This window comes from Somniosus microcephalus, chromosome 1 (genome assembly GCF_052327205.1).
Source record: "Somniosus microcephalus isolate GS21.2 chromosome 1, FLI_Smic_1.0, whole genome shotgun sequence".
In the NCBI taxonomy this organism is placed as follows: Eukaryota; Metazoa; Chordata; class Chondrichthyes; order Squaliformes; family Somniosidae; genus Somniosus; species Somniosus microcephalus.
In genome coordinates this window covers 171,408,305-171,432,511 of record NC_140987.1, presented here as the reverse complement: position 1 = coordinate 171,432,511, position 24,207 = coordinate 171,408,305, and the positions used below count along the sequence as shown (strand labels likewise).

Sequence of the window (24,207 nt, the reverse complement as noted above, 5' to 3'; positions counted from 1 at the left end):
AGAAAATACACATCATTATATAGATTACTAGCTGGAGTGCCCGGCGGTGCCAAGGGTTTTTTGAGGGCATGTTGTTGTTGGAAGAGAGAGAGAGAGAGACTGGGGGGAGAAGAGAGAGACTGGGGGGAGAAGAGAGAGACGGGGGGGAAGAGAGAGAGAGAGACTGCTGGATTTAGTTTGGGATTAGCCTGGAGAGAGAGGGGGTGAAGGACGGCCACAGGCCTGGCCCGATCGACCCCTGCGAAGGAAGGAAGGAAGGAAGAAGGTGAGCTCTCCCTCCCTGTCCTACCCCCTCACTCTTTCCCTCCCTCACCCTCTCTCTCTCCCTCCCCCTGTCTCTCCCTGCTTTACTCTCTCTCCCTCCCTCCCCTCTCCTCTCCCTTCCTGCCCCTCTCCTCCCTCTCCCTCCCCCTCTCCTCTCCCTCCCTCCCCCTCTCCTCACCCTCCCTCCCCCTCTCCTCTCTCTCCCTCCCCCTCTCCTCTCCCTCCCTCCCCCTCTCCTCTCCCTCCCTCCCCCTCTCCTCTCTCCCCTCCTCCTCTCCCTCCCCCTCCTCTCCTCTCCATCCCCCCTTCTCCTCTCCCTCCCCCCTTCGCCTCTCCCTCCCCCCTCTCCTTGCCCTCCCTCCCCCCCTCTCCTCTCCCTCCCCCCTCCTCTCCCTCCCCCCTCCTCTCCCTCTCCCCCTCTCCTCTCCCTCCCCCTGTCTCTCCCTGACTTCCTCTCTGTCCCTCCCTCCCCCCCTCTCTCTGCCTTTCCTCAGAGCCCGGACGCGGTGAGCCGAAGCCCCCGTGTGTGGATCAGCGCCTCAGGGCCGGCCGGTGCGCGGCCTAGCGCATGAGGCCCAGCCGGACTCACCTTAGCTCAGGTCACGCTCCGGGCTGCCACCGATGTTGACGCGCACGCTGACTGCCGCCCCGCCAGCCTTTACTAAGATGGCAGCGATGGCTATGCTCGGCTCAGTCCCGTGCCGCCAGCCTTTACCAAGATGGCGGCGATCGCGGGGTGGGCCCAGCGGGACGGGCGGTGCCTAGCTCGGGCATGGCTGGCGAGGAGAGGCTGAGGCTTTGAGGCCTGCAGGTGGGGTAACCCTCCAAGGTTGCGGCGCCTGGCAGAGGCAGCGAGTCAAGAGGGAAAAAAAGGGTGAAAGGTAGGAAAATTAATCAGCTTAGAAAAAATATTTAGAAATGAATTTACTTTTTTTAAAAACAATTTCCCCTCCACACACACAGAAAGTGGGAAAAATAAACATACAGAAAGTGGGAAAAATAAATCAATAGTTAGAAATCAAGATGGCGGCCACTCACCTCAGCTCAGAAGGATTAGGCCCGCCCACACACACAATGAACCCCCCCCCCATGATGCACCGATTGGTCAACCATCACGTCACTCAACGTTAATGAGCGGAATTTTGCCGTTTTTTGAACCTTTTTTGTATACTGTCAGAACAATTTTTGTCTGGCCAAAAAGTAAATACGCCTTTTAGACTCCCCTAATGATAAGCTTTCTTTTGATATAACATGCGTGTAGGTACGCTGTATAACTTTTGAGTGTATAGCGGACAGACAGACAGACAGACAAACAGACAAACAGACAGACAAACAGACAGACAAACCGCTTTATATATATAGACATATAGAGGATATTAGACGGTAGTAATTTGTTTGGGTGGTTATGATGACTGTGAAAACCATGCAACTTACTGCAGCTTTTAGCTCCCCAAATTTGAATCATTGTCATATATTTGTGCTAGTGTTTTGCTTTATTCTTTGCAGTTTATACTACAAATTATGGGCCAAATTTCTGCGATGCTCAGCAGTACATTCCTGGTGTAAGTCCATCCGTAGTGCAACAGAGGGAGCAGAAAATTGGTTAGGACCCAGATATGGTGGGTGCCTGCCTACCATGCCAGTTTTCATTGGGCCTGCTTGGAGCAGACATTCATCTGAACCTAAAGATGTGGGGGGGCGGGGGGGGCTAGGCTAACCAGTGGGAATTTCTTGGCATTGGCTTGCACCGAGTGCCCTATGTGCCAGTAAGAACCCTGCATATGGTCACTGGGTGGCAGATGTGGGTCCCACCTGCTAGGCCTGGGTCCTGGCTTGTCCCCCATAAAAAATGCCTGCTCCATTTGTTATATTGGCCTCATTGCGCTACGCCCTTAAAATTTGTATGCCAGCGGCGCAGCTTTCTAAGCAAGCGACTTGCCAGCACCACCATTCCTGTCCCCACTTCTGGAGGGTGCCCAGGATGCACCTAGAGTAACACGGGCTCCTGTCAATCATATACTGATGAGGTGGCCTCCCCCAGCCCTGAATATTTCAGAGGTTCAGGAGCAGAGGTCACCAGTGGCTGCTCTGTCACACTTACTCTTATGAAGTGGTTCCATGTACTTTCGGAGCCTATGGCCTAGAAATTGGATATGGCCTGAAAACGGGCGGTGTCTTGGCCCAGCGCTATTTAGTTGTGCCGGTTCAACGTGGTCCAGGCAGCATGCAAAATTGGTGCTGACTGCTCATTTACATGATTGTAGTGCTGATCTGAGCACTAAAGACGCTGCTGATTGGCCTACCATTCAACACGTGGGCTAATATCAGGTGCAGTCTAATGGCCAGTAATGTTTGACCTAGTCTTTCACAACTACTTAAAGGGGAGGTGCTTTGATGCAGCAGCACCTCATTGTGATTGGAGTTGGAGCTGGAATTGCAGTTGGAACACATGGCTGATCAGCAGCAAAGAGAACGAGCCAGAAGTTTCTCCAATGCGGCTCTGGAGGCATTGGCATTGGTGGTGGCCGTGGAGAGGAGGAGGGCTGTCCTGTTCCCACAGGGTGGCAGGAAGCCATCAGCCCATACATTGAGAAGGATGTGGCAAGAGATAGCTGGGTAGGTCACGGCCAGCAGTGTGGTACCGAAAACATGGATCCAGTGCTGCAAGATGTTTAATGACCTCACACGGCAGGTCAAGGTGAATAAAGGCTTCAGAAAATGATTTATCCCACCATCTGCACTACCAGCCTCACACACTGCTCAACGCATCACACCCCCATCACTTACCTACCAACAATCTCGACCTTTTGTAAGGGGTGGTGTGTGTGGTCAGCTTCACCTCTGACTCCCTGAGTGGTTCGAATCGCTCCCACTCCCTTGGTTCTAGACTTTGGACTTATTTGGGGGTTGTAATGAAATTGCAACAGACACCTGAGTTGGTCAAAAGAATTGAGATTTTTATTTTGAGACAGGAAAATATACAATACAATAAAACTTATACTCTAAAAATGGGGAACACTTTGGAATATGCGAGGGAGAATGACAATAGACAAAAGTACCATACCCCCCCAATCCCACTATCCTAACTAGGTTGATTTCCAGAGGACCAGGAAATGCTCATCAAACGACTTCTTTGACAGATTGTAGAGGTTCATGATTTCGGGGTTCTCTTTAGTTGTGGCGGTTGGGGCCTGCCGTACCCCGGACGTGGTGGAAGACTGCACCTGCGTTGGGTTTTCAGTCTTTGCCTGTCCGCTGATGCGGTTGGATGCGTAGTTGGATTTATCGGGTAAGTACCCAATTTCCTTTGGTTAGGTATAGTTTTTAGAGTCTTTTGTGTCAAATCTTACCCAGGGGTAAGTCAGGCTAGCTTGTAGAGTGGAAACAAACTTGCGAATTTTTGACTTCTTGTTGGTTGGTTTCTTGTTGGTCGCAGTGGCCCAATATTACCTAGTTGGTAGTAATATTGTTAGTTGTTGGTTTTTTAAGGCCTTTGGTTGCCGCGATTTCCTTTTCCTTCTGCTTCGTTCTTCTTTCCTCAAGTCTCCGATCCTCCGACTAAGTACGGTGATGATGAGTACTCTTTCTGAATCGTACTTTCTCTCTCCTGTACTGAACTTGAACCTTCTTGAGCTGTGTCCTCAACTGACTCTCTCAACTCGAACTGTACTGTCGAACTGTCTTCTTTCTCAACTGCTCGTTTCAACACTGTTTTTTTTCTGAACAAGCAGGCCTCAATTATACTGTGTTGAGGCCTGGCTTATCTGACTGCCAAATCTCCTCCGGTCCATTGTTAATTTTGGCGGGCTTGTTAATTTTAATAGGTTTAAATTCTCATCGAGTTTCGGGGCTGGTCCCATCTATTTTTAATTGGCCTTTAACTGGTTTCGGGATTGCTTCGAAATCAGTTTAAATGTGCAAAGTGTTTTTGGAAATCTTTCTGAGTGGTTTTAAACTGTTGTTTGTTTTCTCCTGCTGGGGGGCCAGTGTCTCTTTTGTTGACTAATGGCATGTATTGTATTATTTATGTACTTGATGGCCCTGTGGGTTTTCAGCAGGAACAGTCCTCCCGTGGGCTTATTGTCTTTATGTAGAATGGCTGGGATGTCCCAGTACATTCTCAGACAATCTGGCCCCTTTTCCAATACTCAAACTGTCTGTCCCACAGTGTCCAACCCATTCCTTTTGTTGCAGCTTTTCCACAGGCCTGAACATGCCTTTTAAACTAGCCAAATCTTCCTGGGGTTTTGATTTTAGGTCCCCTTTGGCCCAATATTATTTCAAACAGTCCAATATCTCTTCTTTTCTTACTTTGGGGGAGTCTGTAGAATTTTGCGAGCCTTACACTTTCACCACTCAGACCTCACAATCATGGCTTCACTTCACCCTCAAAACCTTACTACTGCTGCAAAACTCCCACCCACATCTCACACCTTGCACACACTGACAGCTATTCAACTATGGCAGGCACATCACCCAAACACATTGCACCACACTAACTGACGCACATCCCTTTCTCTTGCAGGTCAAGGTGGCACACAATCGCCATGAGCAGCGGCAGACGGGAGGCGGCCAAGCTGCAAAACAGGCCTTGAGCGAACTGGAGAAGTCGGTGCTCGATATTGTTGGAGGGCAAGTCACCGAAGCCGTGGCAATGGGCGAAGTTCACGCCCAATTGGGGACAATAACGGTATGGTCATTCCTAATCCTTCTTCTCACATCCCACTTCCCCTCAACTCACAGTCTCTTCTCACTTACAAGCTGCTGATGCTGTATGCACGGATATCTTGCTTTCCCCCCTGCTCCCCTTACCACAACCCGACTCTTGTGCCTTTCTGCTTTCAGATGACCAAGATCTGCCAGCCACCCAGCCTGTCCCTGAATTAATGGAGGAGAGTGAAAGAGAAGAAGAAGGCACACCGTCACTGCATCTGACATTCGCAGACCCTAGCTCAGAAACTGGCTCTGCACGGACTTTAGAGGGTAGTATAGATGTGAGATCTGCACATGGTGAGTCACCGGTCATGAGTGGGCTGCAGCAAGATCAGGGGGAAAGGGTAGCTCGGGGGCCAGCTCCCCGGAGGGTGAGTTCGCGTGCATGTTCTGCTGCACACCACTCAGATGATGTCCTCAATGGGGCGGCCTTCAGAAGAAGGGTGATGGGCATGCACCCCAAAATGCTAGGTGCAATGGCAAGCATGCCAAACAGCCTCTTGGCAACGTCAAGGAGAATGGAGGAGTCCGGCTCCAACATTGGACGGGGCTTTGTGCAGAGCTTGGAGCCCATGGTTTCCAGGCTGGAAATAATGGACAACTCCAGGAGAGACCATGTCGACCCAGCCATGATGTTGCGTGCCACTGCTTCCATTGCAGCACAGGTGGAAGCGACCCAACGTCTCTGTGCTGCAGTAGAAGCGCAGACTGCTCTCCTGCAGTCTCAGCTTGCTGCCACCCAAGCTCAGACTGCTGTCACCATGGCTGGGTTTACCAGTGTCAAAAGGGGCTTGCAGAGTGTTTCAGCAGGTCAGCAACCTGTCCTACAACAGATTGCTAAGAATGCTGAGGTGCCGCCCCAGGGGAGTGGCAGTGGGTCTGTGGAGCACAAACCTGCTGTCCTCTCTCAGGATGGCAGCATTCCTATTCCCACCACTGCCACTCCGCCATTGCCCTTGACGCTGCCTATCAGCCAGCCAGCACAGACTGCTGCCGCCCATGCTGAGGTGGTGCAGTCTACAGCCGGGCCTTCTAGGCCCTCAGCTGGTCGAGGTCAGCAGCCTTCCACCAGCCATGCTACAGCAACCGGGGGAGCACTGTTTAGGAACACCAGAGTAGGAAAGGGCACACGAATGACAGGCACTAAGGGACTGCAATGTAAATTGAATAGTAATGAATTTATTAATTTTGTTTGGAATGTTTCTTTTGTGGTGGCTCTCATTTCAGCTTTGTGCCCAGGAGGATGTTTTGTTTTTATTTGCTTATGGGATCTGGGCATCGCTGGCAAGGCCAGGATTTATTGCACATCCCTAATTGCCCTTGAGAAGGTGGTGGTGAGCCGCCTTCCTGAACCACTGCAGACCATGTAGTGAAGGTACTCCCACAGTGCTGTTAGGTAGGGAGTTCCAGGGAGTTCCTAGGAGCTCCAGGATTTTGACCCAGCGACGATATACTACTAAGTCAGGATGGCGTGTGACTTGGAGGGGAACTTGTAGGTGGTGGTGTTCCCATGCGCCTGCTGCCCTTGTCCTTCTAGGTGGAAGAGGTCGCAGGTTTGGGAGGTGCTGCGTAAGAAGCCTTGGTGAGTTGCTGCAGTGCATCTTGTAGATGGTACACACTGCAGCCACAGTACGCCGGTGGTGGAGGGAGTGAATGTTTAAGGTGGTGGATGGGGTGCCAATCAAGCGGGCTGCTTTGTCCTGGATGGTGTCGAGCTTCTTGCGTGTTGTTGGAGCTGCACTCATCCAGGCAAGTGGAGAGTATTCTATCACACTCCTTACTTGTGCCTTGTAGATGGTGGAAAGGCTTTGGGGAATCAGGAGGTGAGACACTCGCCGCAGAATACCCAGCCTCTGACCTGCTCTTGTTGCCACAGTATTTATGTGGCTGGTCCAGTTAAGTTTCTGGTCAATGGTAACCCCCAGGATGTTGATGGCGGGGGATTCGGCAATGGTAATGCCGTTGAATGTCGTGGGGCGGTGGTTAGACTCTCGCTTGTTGGAGATAGTCATTGCCTGGCACTTGTGTGGCGCGAATGTTACCTGCCACTTATTAGCTCAAACCTGAACGTTGTCCAGGTCTTGTTGCATGCGGGCATGGACTGCTTCATTATCTGAGGAGTTGTGAATGATGCTGAACACTGTTCAGTCATCAGCGAATATCCCCATTTCTGACCTTATGTTGGAGGGAAGGTCATTGATGAAGCAGCTGAAGATGGTTGGGCCTAGGACACTGCCCTGAGGAACTCCTGCAGTGATGTCCTGGGCTGAGATGATTGACCGCCAACCACCACTACCATCTTCCCTTGTGCTTGGTATGACTCCAGCAGGTGGAGAGTTTTCCCCCCGATTCCCATTGATTTCAGTTTTACTAGGTGTGGTAAACCACTGTTATACCTGTCTGTATGTGTATGTGTATTCCACTAGGTACAGGTCTGGACATGCCTCGGCTGACTCCTCCCACTATTCCAGGTATATAAGTGACTACCTCCCAGTCCCTTAGTATTCTGGACGGGTCGACCACTCGAGACTAGACCTTCATTCTTTAGTTAATAAAAGCCTGGTTGTTACTAGCTTAACCTCAGTCTTTTGAGTAATTGATGGCGCATCACTAGGGCTCCTTGATGCCACACTAGGTCAAATGCTGCCTTGATGTCAAGGGCAGTCACTCTCACCTCACCTCTGGGATGGTGGCAGTTCTTGGGTAACAGAAATGAGAAAAGCACAAAGGTCAGGATGTGGTGAAGGGAGGGGAGAAAACAAGATATCCATGCATACAGAAGAGATGTAGAAGAGATTGTGGGATGAGAAGGAAGTGGGATGTGAGTAGAAGGATTAGGTAGGAGCATACCAACATCATCAATGCTTTCAGCCTCGCTGATCGTCACGGCCTCAGTGATGGCCCCCAAATTATTTCTGGAACTGTCTCCTCCAGCTGGGTCAGGTTCTGCAGCTGTGCTTGCCCCTCCCCCCTGTTGGCTCCTGCTCATGCCAGTTATGCGCCACTTTGGCCTGAAAGTGAAAGGGAAGTGTGTCAGTGAGCGTAGTGTGATGTGCCTGTCAAGGTTGAATAGCTGGCATTGTGTGCAAGGTGTGAGATTTTGGGTGTGAGGCTTGCAACAGTGGTAAGTGTTTGAGGGTGATGTGAAGCTAGGATTGTGAGGTATGGGCCGTGATTGCTAGAGATTGTAGGTAGGTGAGCAATGGGGCTGTGGTGCATTGAGCAGTGTATGAGGCAAATGGTGGTGCACTTGTTGGGAATATGTCATTTGAAGATGCATTCACTCACCTTGACCACTCATGTGAGGTCATTAAACTTCTTCTGGCACTGGATCCAGGTCCTGGGGGACAGACTGGTGACACTGGCTGCTTCAGTGATCTCCTCCCAATTCCTTCGAACAGTGTGTCTGGAAGGCTGATGGTAATGCTGTTGAACGTCAAGGGGTGGTGGTTAGACTCTCGCTTGTTGGAGATAGTCATTGCCTGGCACTTGTGTGGCACGACTGTTACCTGCCACTTATCAGCCCAAGCCTGAATGTTGTCCAGGTCTTGTTGCAAGCGGGCACGGACTGCTGCATTATCTGAGGAGTTGTGAATGGTGCTGAACACTGTTCAGTCATCAGCGAACATCCCCATTTCTGACCTTATGTTGGAGGGAAGGTCATTGATGAAGCAGCTGAAGATGGTTGGGCCTAGGACACTGCCCTGAGGAACTCCTGCAGCGATGTCCTGGGGTTGTGATGATTGACCTTCAACCATCACGACCATCTTCCTTTGTGCTAGGTATGACTCCAGTCAGTGGACCATTTTCCCCCTGATTCCCATTGACTTCAGTTTTACTAGGGGGATTTGTTGCCTGCCTCCTCCCTCCCTCTTCGTCCTCCTCCTCTTCCTCTTGCTTCTCTTCCTCTTCCTCCTCCTCTCCCTTGTCCTCTTCCTGAGGTGGTCCCACAATCCCTGCTGGCAAGGGCTGCGCCCTGGTATTGGCCAAGTTGTGAAGTATGCAACAGACCACCACAAAATGGGACACCTGCTCCAGCGAGTACTGAAGGGCTGCTCCCAAGCGGTTAACGCAGCGGAACCGTTGCTTCAGCAGCCCGATGGTCTGCTCGATGATATTCCTGGTGGAAGCATGGCTCTCATTATATGAGTGCTGGGCAGGAGTGCTGGGGTTGCGGAGGGGAGTCATGAGCCAGGTGAAGAGCGGATAGCCCTTGTCTCCGAGCAGCCACCCTTGGGTTTGAAGTGGTGGCTGGAAGATTGCTGGCACAGCGGACTGGTGCAGGATGAAGTCATCATGACTGCTGCCAGGATAGCGGGCATTGACCATCAGGATGCGCTGGGTGTGGTCGCACACCTATTGCACATTAAGTGAGTGGTAGCTTTTGCAGTTATGGAAGATCTCAGGATTGTTATGCAGTGCCTGCAAAGCCATGTGTGTATAGTTGGTGGCTCCCTGCACCATGGGGAATCCCGCTATTCTGGCAAAGCCACATGCACGCTCCTCCTGCTTCTCTCTGTTCAGAGAGAAGAAAACGTAGCCCCTTCTCCTGGAGTACAGAGCCTCTTTGAACTCCCGGATGCAGCGATGGACAGTGAACTGGGAGATGTTAGCTATGTCTCCTACTGCAGACTGGAAGGATGCGCTGGTGAAGAAACTGAGGGCCACGGTGACCTTGAGGGCCACTGGGAGAGCCATGTTCACCCTGCTCTGAAGCTGCAGGTCTGGTTGCAAAAGTTGGCAAAGTTCTTTGACCACCTCCTTGGTGAAGCAGAGCCTCCTGATACACTGCTCCTCACAAGTGGATATAAGAGAAGTGCTCTCTGAAGACGCGAGGTGAGTAAGACCTCCTGTTGAGAGTCCTCCTGGCCCTCTTTCTCCTCCCTCTGCGAGCATCTTCTCTTCTTCGCTACGTATGCTCCCTCTCCTGAAAATATTTGAGTGTGAGGGGGACTGCAATAGAGCCCCAATGATTGTGAGCAAGTGTTGTGAGCAGAAGCCTTTAAATGACAATGAACGCATTCTCCACTTGCACTAAAACTCCTTGTCAATTCAGGAACTTGAAAGAAGTTTTGAAAGCTGCTAGAGTTGCACAAAGTACACAGCGCCAGTCAAACTGAACAACATGCCAGCTGCAAGTTATTGCTGATGATCCCTTTAAATACCGCGGCTGGAGGCTCCTTCCTTGTGAATGCTTAGTCAGCTGGTCAGAATTAACATACGCTTCTTCGGCAGCACCTCCCACATCCGCGACCTCTTCCACCTAGAAGGACAAGGGCAGCAGGCGCATGGGAACACCACCACCTAAAAGTTTCCCTCCAAGTCTCACACCATCCTAACTTAGAAGTATATCGTCTGTAATGATCAATAACATGCCATTCTATAGTGGACACTAGGTGGAGCCGTAGAGCTGTGTAGAGCTGTATATATATAAGACTACACTACCCAGCTGTATGTATATTAAGACTACATTACCCATGAGGCACTAGGCTACCCACAAGGCAGCAGTCAAGATGGGTGCCTCTACAGATACTGTACCTAGTCCACATGGGCTCAATAAAGTGTCTAGCAAAAGCTAGCTGTGTTCATAATAAGAATGTCTATTTATTAATGAACATAAGATGTTACCAGGATGGTGAAGATCTGCTGAAAATTGTGAAAAGCGACATGGAGAATTTGAAGCCACCAGAGCGTTTGAAACTCACAGGAAATATCGACTACAATTGGCAGACTCTTAAACAACAATTCGAACTCTACATTGCAGCCATCGGATTCGGTACGAAGCCAGATGCAAGGAAGATAGCGTTGCTGCTTACGGTTGCAGGCCCACAGGCGATAGAGGTATTTAATACATTTGTATTTAATCCAGAGGAGAACAGAGAAAAATTAGAAGATGTGCTAAAAAAATTTGATGCACATTGCTCTCCCAAAAAGAATGAGACCTATGAAAGATACATGTTCTGTTCAAGGACACAGCAGCAAAATGAGACTTTTGATAGCTTTATAACTGATCTGAAACTGAAAGCACAGACATGTAATTTCTCTGAGCTGAAATCATCCATGATTCATGACCAGATTGTGTTTGGTATTCATGATAAAAAAGCCAGGGAACGTCTGTTGAGAGAAACCAAACTAAATTTGGAAAAAGCTGTGAAAATATGCCAAGCCAGCGAGCTAGCTCGAAAGCACGCGAAGACTTTCAGTGAAATCAATAATGATGCGATTGTAATGAGTGATAATGCTGCTGTCGGTGCTGTGTCCTACACGGGGAAGAAACGTGGGCAGAACAGAAATGAAAAGCAATCGGAGGATGAAATTTTTAATTGTAAACGCTGTGGTTACAAACACCAGTTAAGACAATGCCCAGCGTTTGGAAAAATGTGCACAAAGTGTAATGGAAAGAATCACTTTGCCAAGCAATGCTTTTCAAAAGTAAAAACTAAGAAAGGGCAACGAGTTAATGTAATTGAGGACACTGATTTAAGTGAGACATTTTTTGTAGGAATGGTGTCATGTGACAATATCAAAAAGGATACAGAAAATGTGCAGCCCTCAGAAATGGACAATGCTGAACATAAAGTAAATGCAGTAAAAGAGGACAAATGGATGATCCCACTGCAGGGAAATGGAGCATTAGTTACCTTGAAACTAGACACTGGGGCAAAAGCAAACTTAATCAGTATGAGTGACATTAACAATATGAAAGAAAAGCCCAAAATACAGAAAAAGTCAGTACTACTGAAAGACTATAATGGACAGAAAATAGATAGCTAAGGTGTATGCAGACTTAAAGTGACAGTCAAAGACAAAGTGCATCATCTCATGTTTTCTGTTGTGGCTGAAAGACTTGATTCACTACTGGGTGACAAAGCTTGTGAGGACTTAGAACTGGTCAAGAGAGTCTACCGTATAAACTGTGCCATAAGCAGACCAGATGACTCGGTGGATTCTGTAGTGAATAATTTCCAGGATGTGTGCAAAGGATTTGGAGTTCTACCATTCACTTACAAGATCCAGCTAAAGGAGAATGCTCAGCCAGTGGTACATGCTCCACGAAGAGTTCCAGCACCCCTGCGTGACTGACTCAAGAAAGAACTGGACAGAATTACCACACTAGGAGTCATCAGGAAAGTCGAAGAGCCAACAGACTGGGTTAACTCCATGGTATGTGTAAAGAAAAAGAACAATGATCTAAGAATATGCATGGATCCAAAGGACTTAAATGCAAACATAAAACGTGAACACTACCAGATTCCCAAGCGAGAAGAAATCACCAGTGAAATGTCAGGTGCCAGATACTTCACAAAGCTCGATGCCTCACAAGGATTTTGGCAACTAAAACTGGATGAAGAGAGCACCAAATACTGTACCTTCAACACACCATTTGGCAGGTATTGTTTCCTCAGAATGCCTTTCGGGATAATATCTGCATCTGAAATCTTTCATAGAGCGATGGAACACATAATTGAAGGTCTGGAAGGAGTTCGGGTCTATGTTGATGACATCATCATCTGGGGCTCCACACTGAAAGAACACAATGAGAGACTGACTAAAGTGCTACAGCACATACGCCGGAATGGACTGAAGCTCAACAAAGCCAAGTGTCAGTTTGGCATCCAGGAAGTCACTTTCCTAGGAGATAATCTATCTGGTAAAGGAATAGAGCCAGATATGGAAAAAGTAAACGCCATACTCAAAATGCCCCGACCCACTGACAAAAAAGGAGTGCTACGCATCATGGGGATGATAAACTTCATTGGAAAGTTCATTCCTAACTTGTCAGCCAAGACAGCCTGTCTGCGAGACCTGCTACATAAAACAAATGAGTTCGCATGGACAGAAAGACATGAACAGGAGTGGATAAACCTCAAAACAGTGCTGACAACCACACCTGTACTCACCTTCTTTGACCCAACAAAAAGAATCAAAGTGTCAACGGATGCATCAAAAGATGGCCTAGGTGCGGTCTTGCTACAAGCAGAGGGTGAAGATTGGAAGCCTGTTGCCTATGCCTCCAGGTCTATGACTGATACTGAGTGTCGATACACCCAGATTGAAAAGGAATGTCTAGGCTTGGTAGTTGGACTAGAAAAGTTTCTTGGCCATATATGGACTTCCCACCTTCACAGTTGAGACAGACCACAGCCCTTTGGTTGCCATCATAAAAAAAAACCTGAATGAGATGTCTCCAAGGATTCAACGACTCATGATGAAGCTGCAAAGATATGACTTTGAACTGATCTACACACCAGGCAAATACATAGTGTTAGCAGATGCACTATCCCGAGCACCCACAATGAGTCATGTGAGCTCTACTGAAGAAGACGTGGATGTTCATGTGAGTATGGTCACTGCTGCGCTGCCCGTGTCAGACACAAAATCAAAGCAAATAGCAGAAGAAACAGTAAAAGATACAGTATTACAAACAGTAATAGAGAACATTCATCATGGTTGGCCAAAAGGTTCCTGTCCAAAATATTTTCACATAAGGTCAGAATTGAGTGTCGCAAGTGGACTATTACTAAAACAGAACAGAATAGTCATTCCACAGGCATCAAGAGATGCTCAAAAGGATTCATGAGGGACACCTCGGAATTGAAAAATGTAAAAGGAGAGCAAGAGACACCATATTTATTGGCCTGGCATAAATAAGGACATTGAGAACATGATAGGCAAATGTGAGACATGTCAGAAACACCAAAACAAACAAGCAAAGGAACCAATGATAGTAGCTGACATACCAACAGCACCATGGCAAAAGGTTGGTATGGACCTTTTTCATTTAAATGGTAAAGACTATCTAAGAGTGATTGACTACTATTCTAACTATCCCGAGATGGCACTGCTCTCAAGCACCACAGCAAGCAGTGTCATAATGCATGTGAAATCCATCTTCGCCAGACATGGAATTCCCAGGATTGCCGTTAACGACAATGGTCCGTGCTTCAACTGTAAGGAGTGGCAACAGTTTGCAGCACATTATGACTTTCAGCACATCACATCCAGTCCTTTGTATGCTCAGTCAAATGGTAAGACAGAGAAAGGTGTTCAAGTTCTCAAGCAGCTACTGAAGAAAACGACAGAAAGCAAGTCTGATCCTTATCTCGCCCTGCTGAGCTACCGAGCCTTACCTTTAGACTGTGGTTCTTCACCTGCTGAACTACTAATGGGTCGCAAGTTGCGTACCATGCTACCCTGCTGTGCAAAAGAACAGCAAAGTGAGGAACTGAGACAGAGACTTCAACTGTTAAAGCTGAAACAGAAATCATACTATGACAAGTCATCCAAAACTCTAAAACCATTGACAAGGGATGATGTTGTCAGGATTGAGGATCCAGATGCATGGAACAGGAAAGCTACAGTTCTTGAGGAAGTAGGACCAAGGTCATACACTGTTAGAACTGAGGAAGGACAGATTCTCAGGAGGAACCGCCGTTCCCTCCTAAAAACACAAGAGACTATTTAAGAGCAGATTGATGACAATGCCGCAACTGCATCTTGTCATTCACCGCCAGAACAATCTCATGAAGATACATCAGACTTACCCGTGTTGAGAAGATCCACACATGAAGTAAAAAAGCCTGATAGACTTAATCTTTGAGTACAATGTAAAGCTTTGAAAATGTGTTGACTGTTTTGAGAATGTTTATGTTTATAGAGCACTAACAAAAGTGTTACTGATATTATCTTTATTGTTTTCTTGAAAGTTGATTGATATTGATTTTGTTAAACCTCAAAGAATGGGGATGTAATGATCAACAACATGTCATTCTATAGTGGACACTAGGTGGAGCCGTAGAGCTGTGTAGAGCTGTATATAAGACTACACTACCCAGCTGTATGTATATTAAGACTACATTACCCATGAGGCACTAGGCTACCCACAAGGCAGCAGTCAAGATGGATGCCTCTACAGATACTGTACCTAGTCCACATGGGCTCAATAAAGTGTCCAGCAAAAGCTAGCTGTGTTCATAATAAGAATGTCTATTTATTAATGAACATAAGATCGGCGATCCTTCATCGTCACTGGGTCAAAATCCTGGAACTCCCTACCTAACAGCACTGTGGGAGTACCTTCACCAAATGGACTGCAGTGGTTCAAGAAGATGGTTCACCACCACCTTCTCAAGGGCAATTAGGGATGGGCAATAAATGCTGGCCTTGCCAGTGACGCCCACATCGCATAAAAAAACAAACAAAACCAGGCCGGTAAGTTGAGCGGCGCACTCCAAAATATCAGATTGGGCGTCAGGTGAGTGTTGTACACTCACTGACGTCACAATCTATGTAATCTACATATCCTTAGCGAGTGCAGACTTTGGCAGCTGCCAAAACGGGTCTTAATGGCCTCCAATTTCTAGGCCTATGTATTTTTTTACGACTGATGAAATTAAAATGATGGTAAGGGTGCCAGTGAAAATTGATCACGTAGGTGAGCACCCAGTGGAGGTGGGGGAGGGTATCTCAGGAATACTAGAACATGGTAGTAACAAAAAATAACTGCCCTCCAAACAGCAGCCCAACACTGCTTGGATATAGTAGTGGATTCTTCAAGAAGTTTTGCTAACCATACCCAGAATATCTGCTTGTATAAAAGATTATGGCCTAGAAATTGGATATGGCCACAAAACAGCAGTGTTAAGGCCCAATGATGTTAAGCTGCGCCAGGTCAAAATGGTCTAGGTAGCACACAAAATTTGTGCTCAGTCCTCATTAACATGATTCTAGTCTTGATCGCAGTGCTAAAACCGCTGCTTATTGGTTTACCGCTCAACAGGTAGGCCAATATCAAGTCCAGTCTAATTCCCAGTCATGTTTGGCACAGGCTTTATTCAGTACTTAAAGGGGAGGTGCATTGATGCTACAGCACCTCATTGTCAATCCATTTACAACTTCAGCTGGAATAAGACGGCAGTGGAAACACATGGCGGACCCACAGCTCAGTGAGAGAGCCTGCAGATTCTCCAACGTGGCTCTTGAGGCACTTGTTGTTGCTGTGGAGAGGAGGCGGGCTGTCTTTTTCCCACACACTGGCAGGAAGCCCTCGCCACACAACTCTCGAAGGCTCTGGCAAGAGATAGCCGCCTATGTGACGGCCAGCACAGTGGTCCCAAGGTCAGCCACCCAGTGCCGAGCAAAGTTTAATGACCTCACATGACAGGTCAAGGTGAGTGAAGGCTTCAGCAAATGCCATATCCCACCATCTGCACCACAAGTCTCACACACTGCTTAATGCATCACTCACCTACCAACAATCTCTATCACCCCTCAGCCCTCGCAATCAGAGCTTCACTTCACCCTCACAACCTTACCACTGTTGCAACACTCCCGCCCACATCTCACACCTTGCACACACTAACAGCTATTCAACCATGGTAGGCACAGCACCCATGGCGCCACACTCACTGACACTTCTCTTTCTCTTGCAGGCCAAGGTGGCGCATAATCGGAGAGTAGTGGCAAACAGGTTGGGGGTGGGGGTAGCAAGCTGCCATCCAGGACCTCAGCCAGCTGGAGGAGTGCTGGAGGTCATTGGGCTGAAGATAATGGACGCCGTGTCAACTGGTGAAGTTGAAGCCCTTGGGGACAATGGTATGCTCATTCCTAATCCTTCTTCTCACATTCCACTTCCTCCTCATCCCAGAATCTCTTCTCACTTTCAAGTTGTTGATGCTGTATGCATGCATATCTTGCTTCCCCACCTCCCCTCATCGCAACCAAAACCAAGCATTCGAGCAGCCTGTCCCCAAGGTGATGCAGGAGAGCGAGGGGGGAGAAGAACAAGAAGAAGAAGACAGTTTCACTGCATCTGTCACTCACAGACACCAGCTCAGAAACTGGCACTGCATGTAATTTAGAGGCTAGTGTAGAAGCAGAATCTGCATAGGGTGAGGCACTGGGCACAAGCGGGCTGCAGCAAGGCCAGGGGGAAAGGGTAGCTCGGGGGCCAGCTCCCCAGTGGGCGAGTTCTGCTGCACAGGACTCAGATGAGGACCTCGATGGAGCAGCCTTCAGAAGAAGGGTGATGGGCATGCACACTGAATTGCTAGGTGCAATGACAGGCCTGCCAGAGAGCTACTTGGCAATATCAAGGAGAATGGAGGAGTCCGCCTCCAACATTGCATGGGGCTTTGCGCAGAGCTTGGAGCCCATGATTTCCATGCTGAAGTTTAGATGATGTCTGTGTAATGTATGTACCTTTAAGAGAGGAACTATCTTTTACAGCCCCTGTATACTGCAGTACCAGTAGTGACCACACCTGTATATAACACCGTGTCGTAATTTGTACAGTTAGTTCCAGCATACCCTCTGTTCAGTAAACACCTGTTATTACCATTCTCCTGCAGTCCGTGTGTTATTGATACGCGGACACTACAGTGGCGACGAGCAGGTTCAAACTCACCTGCAGTACTGCATCACCTCACGGGGATCCATCCCTGAAAAAGAAGCTTCTTGGAGGTCGAAGCCAGAGCAACGGGCGTCGACCGTGGGCAACCGCCCAGTGAGCCATCAGAGTTCAGAGAATCGCAGGGGAAGCTGTGGAGAGCTGGGCTTGGTTCTCCAGTCAAGGTGTCCCAGCAAATCGGGCTGGTAGCAGTTAGTGCGCTGACCCTTCCCGGACTGCGGCGGGCTAGAGCTCGATCGAGCGGCTCTGCAAGGGGGCCGAGCAGCGTCGTCGGGAAGAAAAAGAGAGAGAGAGGGTGGAGCACACAGGGCGCGGCCGGTGCTCAAGAGCCGGGCAGCGTTAAAGAAAATAAAAAAGGGGAAGGAAAAGAGACGCGCAGTGGGCAGCGTTAAAGAAAATAAAAAAGGGGAAGGAAAAGAGATGCGCAGTGGACAGCGTCAAAGAAGAATAAAACTAAGAAAATTAAGTAACAAAAGAGAGACACGCAGAAAGCCGCGGGGCGCCGCCATTACTATTTAGAACGCTAGGAGCAGCATTGGCAGCAGGGGGAAGAAGGAAAAGCACGGGAGGCGCCATTTTAATCCATTGGGAAAGAAGGAAAAGCGCGGGAGGCGCCATTTTAAACCACCCAAGATGCCGAAGAGTGGCAGCATCACTGCTTTCGACAACGAAATAGAAGACTGGACCACGTATGTGGAAAGAATTGAAGTGTACTGCAAGGCAAATGAGGTGGCCGATGAAAAGAAGGCGTCGGTATTATTGAATTTGATGGGCGCGAGAACGTATGGCCTATTGCGGAATTTAATTACCCCAGCTAAACCAATGGAGAAAAGCTTTGAAGAGATTGTCAATATCTTACAGGAACATCTAAACCCTACACCGCTGCTGATAGCAGAAAGATTCAAGTTCCATAAAAGAAACCAGCACAAAGACGAGAGTAATGCTAACTATCTTACGGAACTATGCAAGTTATCGAAACACTGCCAGTTCGGAGCAGGACTGGCAGATACCTTAAGGGATAAGTTTGTCTGCGGGCTCCAGAGTGAAGGAACCCAGAAACGACTACTTTCGGAAAAGGACCTTACGCTAGAAAAGGCTTTCAGCGTTGCAGTATCCTACGAAGCAGCAGCACGGGGAGCTGTGGAAATACAACAGAAACCACAAGAATATAGCACCAATGAAATGGCATATGGAGCAGAAAAGTGCTATCGCTGCGGCAGAACAACCCATGACCAGAAGGATTGCTGGTTTAAGGACAAAGTATGCAGGCAATGTGGAAAAGTGGGACACATAGCACGAGTCTGCAGGTCGGGAAAGAAAACCAACACTAAAAGAACTACTAAGGAAAAGTACAAGAAAGTACAAAAGATGACGGACAGTAGTTCAGAAGATCAGAAGAGTGATAATGACTCCGGGAGCAGGAGACTAAGTTGTCTAAAGTTACACAACGTGATCGCAAAGGAGGATCACCGAACCATTTGGGTCACCCTCAGGATAGCAGGGTCCCAAGTAAAGATGGAATTGGACACAGGATCAGCCCTAACAGTCATGAATCGACAAGAATACGAGCGGCTATTCTCACACATACCCTTGAAGGACACGTCCATTGTCTTGAAGACATATACAGGGCAAAAAGTCTACCCCAGAGGAAAAATAAGAGTGCCAGTTAAATACAACGGCAAGGAAACACAGAAACTGTATCTATATATACTACAAGATGGAGGACCACCATTATTGGGACGTGAATGGATCTGAAAAATACAATTGGATTGGCATTCCATTCAGGCGCTAACTGTGGCTGACAAAAAGGATGACGACATCACACCTGGACGACTGTCAAAAATTCTAACTGACACAAAAGAGGTGTTCCAGCAAGGACTTGGGACTCTAAAAGGCATAACGGCAACGATAAAAATTGAAGATAACGCAAACCCAAAATTTTTTAAGGCCAGACCGGTACCGTATGTGATCCGCCCAGCCGTCGAAGCAGAGCTGGAGAGTCTGGAGCATTCGGGTGTGCTGTCCAAGGTGGACTGGAGCGAGTGGGCCACACCCATCGTTCCTGTAATGAAGAAATCATTGAGCAGCACGCCTGGGGAGCCGAAGAAGGTTCGCATCTGTGGGGACTTTAAGGTAACTGTGAACCCAGTCCTTCACACAGTACAATATCCACTTTCGCGGATAGAAGATATTTTCACCTCACTATCTGGAGGGAAACGCTTTATGAAGATTGATCTGGCCCAAACGTATCTACAAATGGAGGTAGAAGAAGCATCTAGAAAATACCTCACGATAAACACTCACAAAGGTCTTTACCAGTACAACCGACTGGTAGTCGGGGTAGCATCAGCTCCGGCTATTTGGCAGAGGATGATGGAACAAGTCCTGCAAGGGATCCCGGGGACCCAGTGTTATTTGGATGACATCCTGGTTACGGGCGAAAATGACAGTGAACACCTTGCCAACCTGGAGCAGGTGCTCACTAGATTACAAGAATATGGGCTACGAGCCAACCGCCCCAAATGCGAGTCTTTCAGGAAACAAATCTCATATTGTGGCCACGTGATTGATGAAGAGGGGTTACATAAGTCCCCAGACAAGATTGAGGCAGTAGTCAAGGCTCCAGCACCGGAAAATGCGTCGCAACTGAGGTCGATCCTCGGGTTGGTGAACTACTACCATAAGTTCTTGCCAAATTTGTCTACAATTCTGCACCTACTGAACGCCCTGCTGCAAACTGGAGTAGCATGGAAATGGAGTGATGAGTGTAAGCATGCCTTTCAGAAATGTAAATGCCTAATCACTTCAAAAGAAGTATTGGCCCACTACAATCCAACACTACCGATTCGGTTGGCATGTGATGCGTCTCCCTACGGCATTGGAGCGGTGCTGTTGCACAAATTCCTTGACGGTTCAGAGAGGCCAATAGCCTTTGCGTCACACTCGTTAACCTCAGCCGAGCGTAACTATGCCCAGATTGACAGGGAGGCCCTCAGCCTGGTGTGGGGGGTGAAGAAGCTCAATCACTATCTGCACGGGCAGAAATTCACCTTACTGACTGATCACCAGCCTCTTGTCTCCATTTTTAACCCAAAGAAGGGCGTTCCGGTGATGACGGCGCAACGGCTGCAAAGATGGTCCCTTTTTCTAGGGGCACATCAATACGACATAGAGTATAAGGGCACGTAACAGCATGGAAATGCTGATGGGCTGTCGCGCCTGCCGCTGCCTACGGTGGAGGAAGCACCTGCAGTGGACCCTGTTGAGATATTCCATTCGACCATAGTCAAATGTCTACCTGTTACAAACTCAAGTATAGAGAAGGAAACCCGAAATGACCCGACACTCTCTCGGGTCTATGATTTGACGGTGAAGGGATGGCCAGCACATGGCGACTCACTGTTGCCAGCATTCTCGCCAAGGAGAGAACAGCTGTCAGTGTGCCGGGGGACCTTGATGTGTGGATCCCGAGTGGTAATTCCACCCAAGTTGAGAGATAGAGTGCTCAATGAGCTTCATGAGGGTCATCTGGGAGGGGTAAAAATGAAGAGCCTAGCCAGGGCGTTTGTGTGGTGGCCGGGAATCGATAAAGAAATCGAGGAAATGACCAAGAGATGCACAGGATGCCAGAAAGTTCAAAACGCTCCACCACAGGCCCCACTACACCCATGGGAGTGGCCCTCATCTCCATGGCAACGGGTACACATTAATTTTGCTGGTCCATTTATGGACTCAATGTTTTTAATTGCCGTGGATGCACATTCGAAATGGCCAGAGGTCATCAAAATGTCCTCCACCACCACGGAGAAAACTATTGCAGTCCTACGGACCATCTTCGCCAGGAATGGCTTGCCAGAACAGATTTGCTCCGACAATGGACCACAGTTTGTGTCTGAGGATTTCCGGAGGTTTTTGAGGAATAATGGGGTAAAGCATTACACATCCGCCCCATATCATCCAGCCACAAATGGATTGGCTGAGAGGTTTGTTCAAACCTTTAAAAAAGCAATAAAGGCGATGTATAACGACAACATACCACTGCAACACAAGGTGGATAATTTCTTGTTTGCTTACCGGAATGTGACACATGCAGTCACCAACCAAGCTCCAGCCATGATGTTCTTTAACCGAAGGTTAAGATGTCGCCTGGATTTGCTCAAACCAAACATAAGACGAGATGTTGAGAATAAGCAATTCCAACACATCAATGAGAAGCCAACCAGGAGCTTCGAGATAGGACAACCAGTCTTGGCCCGCGACTACCGAACAGAAAAATGGCAGCCAGGAACGATATGCACACGGCAGGGACCACTAATGTACACAGTGGACGTTGGAGAGAGCATCGTGAGACACCATGCTGACCAGATTCTAGAGTCACAGGAACAAGTCAAACCCATACCACGATCATACGCACCTGGTGATGAACCTGAAGTACAGATTGTGTCTACCTCAGAATCAGTGGTATTGGAAGCTGACGAACCAACCAATGACAATGAGCCAGAATCGACTCCGCCGCAAGAACAGGATACTCGAGAAAGGCGCTATCCAGACAGGATCAGGAAGCCTCCTCAAAGACTGAATTTATAAATGATTACTTTCAGCTGATGTATATAGTACAAAGAAAATTGTAATTAGTTATTATTTAATTGTTAAATGAATGTTATGTACTGCTTATCTAAAAGGGGAGGAATTGTAATGTATGTACCTTTAAGAGAGGAACTATCTTTTACAGCCCCTGTATACTGCAGTACCAGTAGTGACCACACCTGTATATAACACTGTGTAGTAATTGTACAGTTAGTTCCAGCATACCCTCTGTTCAGTAAACACCTGTTATTACCGTTCTCCTGCAGTCCGTGTGTTATTGATACGCGGACACTACAGTCTGTGATCTGAAGACCGAGATGAAAGGGATAGACTGTAACCCTTGGTGTGCGAAGTACTTCACACACAGTCTGAAACTCACAAACACTCCAGAGCCCAGCGATTAGACTCAGATAAAATATCACACAACGCAGGAAGTTCGGCATGGCTCGTTGCTTTTTTGGACTGCAGCTAGGCACAAGAAAAGCGATCGCAGCCAAAGAAAAATGGAGTCGACTTTCGAGGTACACGGCAACATTAAATGGGGTCTGCGATCTAACTCTGCGGTCGGTACTGTACCTATTTAAATGTTCATGGTCCGCAGCAGCCTTTGATTGCACAGTGATCCCGGACCCCCTGAAAGAAGAGCAGTTTACAGTCTTGGCTGGGTTTGTTGATATATGCGGCACCTTTCAAGCCTCCTGTGCTGATTGCGAGTGTGGCTTCAGTTTAATGAATCAGATCAAAAACATGTTTTGCAACAGACTGGAAGTTACCCATCTGGACCATCTTATGAGGATAAAACCCTACCTCACAGCAAACGGAGATGTCAACCGTGGCAAAATTTTCCATCTCTGGAAAACGGAGAAAGACAGACGGGAGAAATTTCCAGCATAATGTAAATCATATTCAATAAATATCAAGCTTATTTACTTGCATTGTTTTATATATGCTTTAAGTGGTTATTCTTGTAATGCAGATTATGTGGAACTGATAAATTAGCCCTTCTGATATTTTTTTCTTTAGCTTAGCGACGTATGTGTAACATTTTCACTTAGTAAGGTCACCTTTTTAGTGTGCTATATTGTAAAGTATTTTCAATTGATTAATACAATTGTAGCAACCCAGAAGTTCAGTGACTTTTAAAATGTAAACTGCCCATGGAAAAGAAAGTAGTGCTCAGAGGAGTTTGTAGTCCACCCAGTACAAAGAAAATTTAGAGGGAACATTACTCAGTTGTATCAAACTGCTACAGTGGTTCAAGAGGCTGCCCATCACCACCACCTTCTCAAGGGCAACTAGGGATGGGCAATAAATGCTGGCCTTAACAGCGATGCCCACAGCTAGCGAATGAATTAACGAATATTGAAGGTTATTTATTTAATGGCATACTGTGATATCCCTAATCCTAAACAGAGAGGGTGTTTGCAACAGCAAACTCCTCTCCACAGTAATATCACCACATTTGAAATAATGGCATGTGGGATAAGAATATCTTGATGCTCTGCATTTATCTTTTTGGCAGCAGCAAGGCTGTCCTTTATACAGAAAACACCTGAGCACAAAGGTACATAACATTTGAACTCACTCAGGATTTTAGCAAGGGTTGAATTCTTCTTGAATAGTTTTGTAAGTTTAGAAATAGTCAGGAGTGTAAAGCAGTGGGTGGACTATATAACGTTTCAACAACATTATCACTGAAGCTTTAACGAGCTTGATTATTGTAGTGTGCGGAGGACTAACCCCATGCTGGTACAGACTAGTAACACTGCATTTTACTTTCACAGTCAGGAAAAAATAGATCTTTTAATAGAACACAGGACTGTATTCATAGATTAATAATAGCATTTCACAGATTTCCTAAAAATGTATTTCGGTTGTCTTGTTTAATGAATTCTGATAGAATGTCACAGTGAAAATTGGGAGGTAGGTTCATTATTTCCATAAAAGACACTGCTCCCTCACCATGGCATGTTGCCGCTGTGACACAGTCATGAATAGTTTGGATGCACTCTGTTACCCTTGAGATTTCCCATCATGATGGAATTTCACATGGAGTTGATATTTTGCGAAGTTTCTCTTCCCTCCTCTTCATCATCTCATTAAAATTTTCTGCTTCTATTTTCTGTTTTTCTTGCAGTTGCAGCTCCCTGTCCTTTTCTTCCTCTTCCATTTTTGCTTGTAGCTCTTTTCTCCACTGTCAGGTAAATAAAGTAAACACATTAACGTGTTATGCA

The 24,207-nt window shown here is 47.5% G+C and overlaps 1 protein-coding gene and 1 pseudogene across 2 annotated transcripts in view; one reads left to right on the top strand and one right to left on the bottom strand.

The window, feature by feature from the left end:
- The first annotated feature begins 2,713 nt into the window (after positions 1-2,713).
- Positions 2,714-22,867, top strand: LOC147124463 (uncharacterized; annotated as a pseudogene).
- Positions 22,868-23,756: 889 nt separating this feature from the next.
- tmem232 (transmembrane protein 232) overlaps positions 23,757-24,207 on the bottom strand; it is a 209,380-nt gene continuing 208,929 nt past the window's right edge. The window contains exon 14 of one of the 2 annotated variants that reach the window (XM_085987412.1): positions 23,757-24,167. In XM_085987412.1, coding sequence (XP_085843538.1) covers positions 24,006-24,167 — 162 coding nt within the window. In that variant the 3' untranslated portion in view covers positions 23,757-24,005. The remainder of the gene's footprint in view (positions 24,168-24,207) is intronic. The other variant, XM_085987420.1, reaches the window with a different exon arrangement.